General features: G+C 32.7%; 1 protein-coding gene across 1 annotated transcript; it reads right to left on the bottom strand.

Annotated features, from left to right (window-relative positions):
• Positions 1-363: 363 nt before the first annotated feature.
• Positions 364-2,671, bottom strand: LOC149180812 (putative 12-oxophytodienoate reductase 11). The gene is made up of 5 exons (XM_089416309.1): positions 2,365-2,671; positions 2,129-2,269; positions 1,875-2,005; positions 1,395-1,574; positions 364-1,272 (listed from the first exon to the last, which is right to left on the bottom strand). Exons 1-5 carry the CDS (start codon positions 2,568-2,570, stop codon positions 689-691), a joined length of 1,242 nt encoding a protein of 413 aa, XP_089272435.1. The 5' UTR covers positions 2,571-2,671; the 3' UTR covers positions 364-688.
• Positions 2,672-10,559: the final 7,888 nt, after the last annotated feature.

Raw genomic sequence — 10,559 nt, 5'->3', positions numbered from 1 at the left:
TTAAATAAAACACTTATACCATATAAATTACTCTGGTTTTCAACACAAATATAAAAAATTGAATTCTTATAAAACTATAAAATCGTAGAAAAGTACATGGCAGAAAAAATTGTGCATTATACTCGAGAATTGAGCCCTAGAATCCGGTTATATCATTCCACACTCTTTCAATTGAGTATTATTTATTGCTTCCATGAAAAGTGGGCTGCTATTATAGATTCGTAAGTAATATTAAAATAGAAAAATTAAATTTAAACCATAATATTAAATTAATTTTTATAATGAGAAAATTATATAATTAATTTTAATGTAACCCCTACCTAATTTAATATTCATCCATATAAGAAAAAGTGTGTGCACCGATTACTTATAAATCACAAATCTTATATCATCATCAATCTTATTTCATCAAGACACCCCGAACCAACCACAAATGAAAAAATAAAACTAACCCTAAAACAATGACTAAAATCCTTGGCCTTCGAACAATCACTGCCATAAATATTCTAAAGCCTGAAATAATGGCTAAACATGCCCTACCTTACATACTCAGCGTATATACTACGATACGGGAACAACTACTGAAAATAGAGGTACCTTTCTTACTGGTTTGAGGTACTGTAAAGGTGGTTGTTGAAGAAGGGTGGGTTTTGTGGAAGATGTGATTGAAGTTATATCCATGGACACTTTACTCCAATCCTGGATAGTCTGTGTAGCCAACTACAGGATCAGATAGGTAAAAAGTGCTCCTGTTGTACTTGTTGAGAGGGGCATTTAGCTCAAATCTTCTAGGCAAATCTGGGTTCGCCAGAAAAATTCGACCATAAACTACAAGATCCGCCTTACCACTTGCAATTGCTTCATTTCCATCTTCTCTGTTATAACCGCCTGCAACCAAGAATGATCCCTTGAATGCCTTCCTTATTGGAAACAGACTCTTGTCTGTTGCAACAGGATCAAATGAATTTACCAGCCTGGGCTCTACATAGTGGGCATATAGGATGTTGTAATTATTCAAGGCCTCGGCCATGTAAAGCCCAAGGGCCTCAGGATCTGAATCGCTGGATTCTGAAATATGTGTAAATGGTGAGAGCCGTATTCCCACTCGCTCTGCTCCAATTTCTTCTACCACTGCTTCAACAACCTCCAGAGGAAACCTGCAGCGGTTCTCCAATGTGCCACCATACTCATCGCTCCTGTTATTTATGCTGTCTTTCATAAATTGGTCAAGAAGATATCCGTGGGCACCATGAATTTCAACACCATCAAAACCTGCCACAGAGCCATCAAAATTATGAATTGAAAAAAATAGTACTAGATGTTCCTTGGATAAAAATAGTTGCTGTGTGCAAATATCAAAATGCCGAATTTGCGATTTCTTTAAGAACTGTTACCTGCTTTGATAACATTTCTGGCGGCAAGACGAAAGTCATTAATAATCTGTGGAATCTCCTCAATTTTCAGAGCTCGAGGAGTGGAATAATCTGCAACATCCTTGCCGTTGGGCAACACAATCTTTCCCGACATTTTTCGATCTGCTGATGACACAGGAGCCTGGCCATTGGGTTGATAATCTACATTTCATAGACCCACTGAACCATCTTAATTCAAAGAAACTGACAGCAATTGTTCAAAAAAAAACCTGACCTAATGCAAATTTTTTAGGGCAAGAACTAAGAGTTGTCACTACCCATTATTAGGGCAAGAAGTTAGAACTAAGATGCCATGCCCAAATGAAGCCAACAAACAGTGGCATTATAGTGGGAATCATGGTTTGGAAACAAATCAACAGAACCCAATCCGCACAGATCTGTCATGTGTGTACATGAAAGGAATTAATGGATAGCAATGCAATGAAAAGCATAGATACTTACCCACATGGGAAACCCTTCCAGTGTGCCAAATCTGACAGAAGAAAACACCTCCTTTCTCATGGACAGCATTGACAATGGGTTTCCAGGCCTCCACCTGCTCCTCTGTCCAAATTCCAGGGGTGTCCGGGTACCTGTCAGTTGCACACCACATCATGGTCATCATCATTTGGTCTTCTAATAAAAAATGCCTCGTAACAAGCACTTGGCTTATTATAACCAAGAATGTGGGTATTTGAGAGAAAATGTTAGCTTACCCTTGGGCAGAGTCGGAGACGCCAGTAGCTTCTGCAATGAGGAGACCTCCAGGGTTGGTTCTCTGGGAATAGTATAGGATTGCATGGGGTTGGGGCATGCAATTGTAGGATCTCTGTCTGGTTAAAGGTGCCAAAACCACCCTGCAAAACCCCTTTCTAGTATCAACAAACTCAAACTATGTTGCCAAAATGAATACCAGAGGAAATGAGAAAAAGGGAGAGCAGAATATTCATACCTGTGAGACAAGGTAAAGGGACCCAACTGATAAGGTGTTATCAGTGGGATCTGCTGCTTTGATTGATTTTCTTCTGTGTTTTGTTCCCCTGCCATTGTGGTTAGTGTCGTTACTCTTCCTCTCCTTTTTCTAGAATATAAGCGAATGAGATTCACCAACTTGGAGAAATAGGCCGAACGATTCGGATGAATGGTTGATACACTCATACTGCACTGCCTCTATGGGCTTATATGGATTTCGATGTGACTACGTCATGGGTGATAAACATTAATCTTGTAGTGGCCTTCATTTGAAGAACAATTTAGAGTTGCGTGCAAATTCCAATTGTTTTACAAGTTATGGTCCGTTTTTCAATAAAAAGGAACGGTATCGAGTAGGACTCAGGAGTCTGTATTGCTATTGCTATTGATGTCGGCTGGCGGTTGCGTCACTGCTGATTAAGGGGCTTTGATGAGGCGTTGATTTTTCAAATGCGGTAGTAAAGAGGCTTTAAATTTGTTCATAAAATTTCTTTTGTAAATCTAAATTACAGTTATTAATTAAGTTTCAAGATTTTGAATGTCAGAAGTATTTTTGAGAATGATGAATCTATTTTTTTTATTAAAAAAATTAAACATTATTTCTCTAAAAATTGTTGTTATTTTTGCAATCCAAACAAAGTCGTAATCTATTTAGCCGGAGGAATTGCCTAGAAAGTTATGGAAAGTCTGGTTATATTTAGAGAAAATCCGGCAAGGATTTTTGTAAATCCAAGTTATAGTTCTTAAACTTCAAAATTTTAGGTGTCCCACACGTTTTTTGTGGTGCTTTTGATGGTGCTGAATCCATTTCCACCATCAAAAACATGATTCAAACACTGCCTCTACTAAATTTTTTTTTTAAATCTACCCAAATTCCGACCACTTTTGATCATCCTGACAATTCCTCCACTTCATAAACGACTCCTCCAAAAAAATTTGCGGCTCCCATGTAAAATTGTAAACCATGATTTGGTTGACTTTAGACCGTTCAAATGAAACAGCCACCACAAGCGTAACGACGAATTCAGACCACCGAAATGTTGTTAGCGCCGGGTCCATTTTGTGACTAGGTACATTGTACCATTAGCCTTTAGAAATTTTGATATGGTACATTGAATCACTGGCATCAAGTCGTTTCATATTACAGAAGTTTCATTCTAGTGGATAACTTGATCACGTGTTATTTCATAAGAGGGAAGTTTGATTTATAGATGTAGATGAATTGATGACAGCCTCTTTCGCAGCATGTTTGAATTAACGACTTTGGGAGCTCAAGTCAATGTGCATTAGCATTGAAACCATTTAGTCAATCTTTCACTCATTTATATAATTTTATTGTAATTGGATAGGTAAATTTGTGTAATATATATCCTTAGATCTAAGGATAAAATATGACAAACAAATTGTTCAAGAATTGATTAATTGGGTATAAATTTGACCAACATATTTAATGGATAAATAAATCTTTTATTACCGGGTTTTTTTCTTAAATTATTTTTATAATATTTGATTTTTAGTTTTACTCATTATTTAAATATTATATGTTTTTATTAACTTCTTTTGTTATTAGTAGAAAATTATTTTTTTATTAACATAAATTTTGTATTTTTTTTTGTTTCCGAGGGACTAGGATATTAATCCCACCACTATGCATCATTAATATTCATGAAATGCATTGGGGACATTTTATTTGGCACTATCTAGTGAGAGTTTTGGAGAGTGTTTTAGGTTTAATTGTCGTTTGTTTGCTCAAGGGACTCATTTGTGGGTTGTGGGAGATGAGGGCAGAGATTGTGGTGGGTATAATTTCTCTAAGTGCGTAGGGTGGCTTATTTCTCAATCCATGTCATGCTCCTTGTCTGCACACTATTAAGAGTGGCTACGTTTACAAGCAATACAATGCTTTGTTAGCTCTCGAGTTCATTCAGAATGTAGCTACTTGGGACCCTGGGGCATTGTGGCTAGAAGTTGTATTCGGGAATTCAGCACAACTTGAGTGCGGCATGACTTTTGTAGCTTGGGAAGACTACAACCTAGCTTAGGGGATTCCCAATTTTGCTACCATGCAAGTAAATTTTTATGGTTTCTCCTTTGATGTTTTCCTGGCATGGAGTTATGAATTAGCTCGTTTTGCTACCCTCGTAGACATAGTAGCGGGTTTGGGTTTTATTGTGGATAACAACATTCTCTTTGACTACTCTAGTTGTCAATCTACATGTATTATGCATGTGGGGAATCTGTGTTGGTGGTGGGATAGCGACCCCAGATGGTGGCTTTAGGTCTGGTAGTTCTTAGCGCGAGGGTTGGTTTTGAAGGAATTATATGTGGGGTTGAGGTGGTTCAAGGGTCAATTGCCAATTACATGTCGCAGGTCTGAGGGTTGGGACCATAGGGAGGTTGTCCTGAGGTGGACTATAGGGTGTTAGATCTCAACACTTCTTGTAGAAAGAGGCAAGTGGAGGGAGATGCAACGACAAAGAGGTTGTGTCTGTAAGGGTGCCAACCCTCGAGGTATGAGAGTAGTGCATCTAGTGGATTAGAGAGAGGGACATTGGAGAGGTGGACCAAAAACAAGCTAACTCTCCAAGTAGAGTGGACCTTCCTCCCCTAATTGACTCTATTGAAGCTCAGTTGCTTTAGGTCACACTACTGGTGGAGAAATTAGTTCAGGATCGACTAGATGACCATAATGAGTTCACAACCTTTATGAATGATTTGTAGCATAACCAATGGAACATAATGAATAGGTTGGTTCCACTTCGGCACGAGAAAAAGAAAATACAAGATATGAAGGATTGCTTGGAAGGATGGTTGGGACATATCGAGGCACATGTGCATGAGGCATTTCACCAACCTCCGCCACTAGGAAATGGACCAGATGCTCTTGATCTCGGTAACACTAATATTTAGTGATAATGGTCGGTTGTTTTTGGGTTTTGGGACAATTCTATTTATTATGGGCAGCATGTATGAAGTCTTTTAGTTTTATCTTACTTTTGTCTCTCTGTTTTTTCTAGTACCTCCTAGCCAACAAGTTTGGTATGAATGAGGCTGGAGGCATTTTGATTATGAAACTACCACGATGTAATCTCTTTGAAGAATTAATAGAATTTTTTGACATATATATGTGTGTGTGTGTGTGTGTTTTGTATTTTGTTTAAATAATTTTTTAATTAAGATTATATATATATATATATATATATATATATATATATATATATATATATATATAGTACTGAAATATTTTATTTGTGATTTATATTTTACACATTAAAATGTTAATGCTTGTCCTAATTATATTTGGAAGTAGAAAACACATATCCACATGACTCTCTCTCCATATAAATATTTTATAAATGTTACATGTCAGCTCCATATTAAAAAACCAATGAATTACAAATCTCTCATATATATATATATATATATAGTTTTAAAGATTATATACATAGTTGACATTGAAATGTTTTATTTATGGTTCACATGGTACATATTAAAATGTTAATGCATAGCCCAATCATATTTAGAAATAGAAAGCATATATCCATATGACTCTCTCTATAAATATTTTTGTTATAAATATTTGTTTAAATGATATATATATATATATATATATATATATATATATATATATATATATATATATATATATATATATATATATATAAGTTAAGGTTAATTTATATATATCTGATATTGAAATATCTTATTTATGATTCACATTTCACACATTAAAAACATATATTTGTAAGGCTCTCTCTTTATATATAATTATTTATGTTATAAGTATTTTTTTAAATTGTTGCATACTAATTTTGTCTATTTATATATAAATAATCTATATTAAACCTTTTTATTGTTATTAATATTTTTTTCATTTTATATACCAAGTATATATTATGAATTCAATAAATTACATATATTCTTCACAATGACAAGTGACATAAGATTATTATTTATTTATTTTTAATTAAACTTACTTGGATATTTTTATTTAAATTTGATATAAAATTATGATATTTAATTTATTTATTTAAATTTGATATAAAACTATAATATTTAATATAGAAATTGCAGTATTTGATTTATGGTTGATAATACAATACTTTTTTACTATTAATATATTTTTATTTTAATCAACTAAACATAGAATAAATTACATATAATGTACATATCTCCTTAATATTAAAAAGTAAAATCATTTTTTTTTTTACTTTCAAACATTTTATCTCTTTATAAAGTGGATGTAAATTAAAGTTGAAATTGAAATATTTGATTTATAGTCTACATTAATTTGTTTTTTTATTATTATTTTTAAATGTGTTATTGTAAGTATTATTTTATTATTTTTAAATGTAATGTTAAGTGACAATATCTTCTTCATATTAGGTTGTAGAATCGACACAAAAATAAATGAATTACAAATCTCCTAAAAAAACATATTATTCAAATATATATATATATATATATATATATATATATATATAATGATTCACATTCTATACATTAAAATGTTAAAACATACCCCAATCATATTTAGAAGTAGAAAGCATATGTCTATAAAACTCTCTCTTTCTATAAAAATATTTTTTTTAAATATATGTGTGTGAACTCTATATTTAAGAAATAATGAATTACAAATCTCCCTAAAGAACCTATTAACGGAACAATAATTCCCCATATATAATCCATATTTTTTTTTTCATATATATATATATATATATATATATATATATATATATATATATATATATATATATATCACATTCTACGCATTGCTCCCTAAAACATATATTCGTAGGAATCTCTCTTTATCTCTCCAACCCAGTGTGGTGGAGATGTTGTAATGTCAACATATCTCGTAACATTTTGACTCACACAAATTACATAAAAATAAAAATAAAAATAAAATATAATATAATAAAATAAAATAAAATTGTAACATTACTGAGTAATAGTATATTTCATTTGGTTTTCAAAGTTGCATATAGTTTCTTTAGTGTTGGCACACTAGTGATATGGAAATCTCAAAGGTGTGGTTACCAAGGCTATGATGATTTTGATACATCCATACATGAGGCTAAACACACCTATGTTTGGATCTTTTAGGTGTTACTTGTCTACAAAAGAGTTGTATTCTTCTTTCTTGTTAGAAGATTATGGATTTCTTCGAAATACATGCCTTGCCTATTATTATTGTTTGAAAGGTTAAAATCCTGTCTAATTCTTATTTAAAAGTGGGTTCAAACTTGTTTTATTATTTATAATGTTCTACTTCTACCAAATTCATCAAATTGAAAGCTAATATTAATTGTTCCTCTTTAAAATGCAGTATAGTTAATGAGCTTAACCAAACTACCTAAAACCTTTTCAAAAATGGTTTAGCATAATTTATAAAATCTTTGAAATTACATAAATAATGACAATACATAATTGCAAGAAGTTTTGCAATGAGAATGAGAATACACAATGTTTAAAATGTTTGATCTTTCTAAAGTAATATAAAACATGTATATCTATTACTTGGTGAAGGATAGTTTTATATCACGAGGAACTCTACAACCCCGTATGAGGAATATATTGTCAGGTAACATTACATTTAAAAATAATAAAATAATAGCTACAATAACAAATAAAAATAATAGTGATAACAAAAAAATCAATTTCAACTATAAATAAAATGCTTTTACTTATACATCCATTTTATACAGAGATAAAGTACTTGAAAGTAAAGAAAAAAATGAATTTACTATTTAATATTAGAGAGATATGTAATTCCTTTACTGCTTAACATGGAATTGACAAGTAGTATAATTGATATTCAAGATATGTAATTTATTCTATAATTTTTTAATTAAAATTAAAATATATTAATAATTAAAAAAAAAAAATATATATATATATATATATATATATATATATTATCAACCATAAATCAAATATTGCAATGTTTATATTAAATAACATAGATTTATATAAAGTATATAAAAAGAAAATCATAATTCAAATAAATACAAAAAATAGTATAACACTTTTCATTGTAAGGAATATATGTAAGTTATCACATTCTTAATATGTAGTTGATATATAATATTTAAAAATATTAATAACAAAAAAAGGTTTAATATGGATTATTTGTATACCAGTCTACATTTATCTTAACTTCAAATCTATCAAGTGTTCAAAGAGATCAAATTTCTTTTTACTCTAAAATTGTAACATTTTGTTCGTTGAAGTTACGATATGGAAGGGCTTCGATACAGTGCTAAGTCAACGATCACAGGTCTCAGTTCTATAAGAAACGAAATGCCAAGTGAGCTACAGACAAATGGGGCCAAGGATATCAGAGAGTGCAATATCGTAACATTCCGCTTGTGTAAGTTACAATATGTTGTGTTACGATGAGGCAACACCATGAGTTTAATGGATGTATGACTCGGCAGCTGAAGAATTGAATGTAGGAATGACGGAGTTGGTTGTTGAAGTTTGGCTAGACCTGCAAAAGACTATGAAACAAGGAAACAAGGACAAAATTTAACAGAGACAAATTTGTGGGAATGGAGGAAGAAATCGATTGCTTCACATACACATCTGGAAGAGTTAAATGAGGATCAAAGTAGCCATCATTGAGGATTGTTAAGATCTGTGGAGCAATAAATAAAAATGGGACTCTCAGAGGAGTGTGCAGGCCACCTAAGAATTAAATTCTCAGCATGGAGATTTATGTAGTCAGTCAGTAAAGAACTCCAAGGTCCATCTCCATGTTTAATGCTATGATAGGGTTCAACCAGAAGACACAACAACAGCAAGGGGAGCCATGTCAAAGTACATTTGGGCAGTAAAGGCACAGACAACAATGACAACCTTGCACAATGAGTACCTATGAATCAAAACCATCGATTGCAATTGATCAATGTGGGTGTTGAGCATATTGCCGAAGAGATGAGGTGTGAGAGTTGTGTGTGTAGACAGTAAGGTCTAAGTGCCAAGAGTAGAGACAATGCTTCTCCAGTAAGAGCAGTAGATGTTCTCTGAGAAGAACAATGAGAGAAGGAAGAGTTCTAAGAAGACGTTTCTGTGAGCAGCAAGTAAATAACAAATGCATGAGAACAAAGGGAGTCAGTGGAACAACAGAGGACAAAGATTAGAAGTTGAGTCTACAACCAACCATTTTGGTATTTTACTTGTAATTTATATGCCTTTGTTTTCAGTTCGAAAATTGTATGAAATAGTAGAATAATGGCAACAACAGGTTGGTGCCTGCATTCGGAAGAGGTTGGTGCCTCTTGGAAAGTTGGTGCTTGCTAATGAAAGGGGGTTGGTACCTCCTGTGAGTGGGTTCTTGCAAAAAAATAGATGTAATTAAGTAGGTGCTTAATTTGCATCGTCGACAAACAACAAATTTGGTTGGTTTTTCCCTCTAGGTTTCCATGTGAAAATATTGTGTTAAATGTGTGTGGTTCTCATGTGATTGGCTGTATGAACATAAATTTTTAAAATTGTTGTTCACTTCCTTTATGAATGAATTATTTCACAAGTAACAAAATACTTAAAGGGACTATAAGCATATTATTAAAGGAGAAGAATCTCACTATAACAGATTCACCCCCCCCCAACCCCCAGTAATTCCTACCAATCTTTGATGGGACACATTATGTTTTGTGGAAAGTTAGAATGGAAGCGTATCTTATGTCCATGGGAGTAGATGTATGGACTTCAATGCTAATAGACTACAATGTCCCTCATATTCCTCCCACTGATGCAAATAGTAAAAACTTATATGGAAATAATGCTAAAGCCAAGGATGCCATTCTCTTTGGTCTTAGTTAATCAGAAGTTATAAAAGTTATGCACTGTAAGTATGCTAAGGAAGTATGGGTAAAGCTTAATCATTGTCATGAAGGAGATGAAAAATTCAAGCAGGCAAAACTTCAATCTTTCAGAATAATATTTGAGAGCTTGGGAATGAGTGAAGATGAAAGCATAGCAGAATACTTCCTTGGATTTGATGAAGTAAATAATATGATTAGAGGAATTGGTGACGATTTCAAGGAAGAGATGATTGTTCAGAAAATATTAAGATCTTTGCCCATGAGATTTAATGCCAAAGTCTCAGCTATTGAAGAAATGGCTAATTTAAAGGATCTCAAGATGGATTGGTTGCATGGTACTCTCACA

The sequence above is a fragment of the Pinus tabuliformis genome, chromosome 3_2, assembly GCF_031772625.1.
Source record: "Pinus tabuliformis cultivar Carrire ecotype Pingquan chromosome 3_2, CPIR1, whole genome shotgun sequence".
In the NCBI taxonomy this organism is placed as follows: domain Eukaryota; kingdom Viridiplantae; phylum Streptophyta; class Pinopsida; order Pinales; family Pinaceae; genus Pinus; species Pinus tabuliformis.
The sequence above is the reverse complement of the archived record's forward strand: the minus strand, read 5'-3'. Positions and strand labels throughout refer to the sequence as shown.

Coding starts and splice junctions, on each gene's coding strand:
- LOC149180812 (XM_089416309.1), bottom strand. CDS start 2,570: ATGAGTGTATCAACCATTCATCCGAATCGTTCGGCCTATTTCTCCAAG. Junction 1,575..1,874: donor TGGAAGGGTTTCCCATGTGG/GTAAGTATCTAT, acceptor TATGAAATGTAG/ATTATCAACCCAATGGCCAG. Junction 1,273..1,394: donor CAGAAATGTTATCAAAGCAG/GTAACAGTTCTT, acceptor GCTCTGTGGCAG/GTTTTGATGGTGTTGAAATT.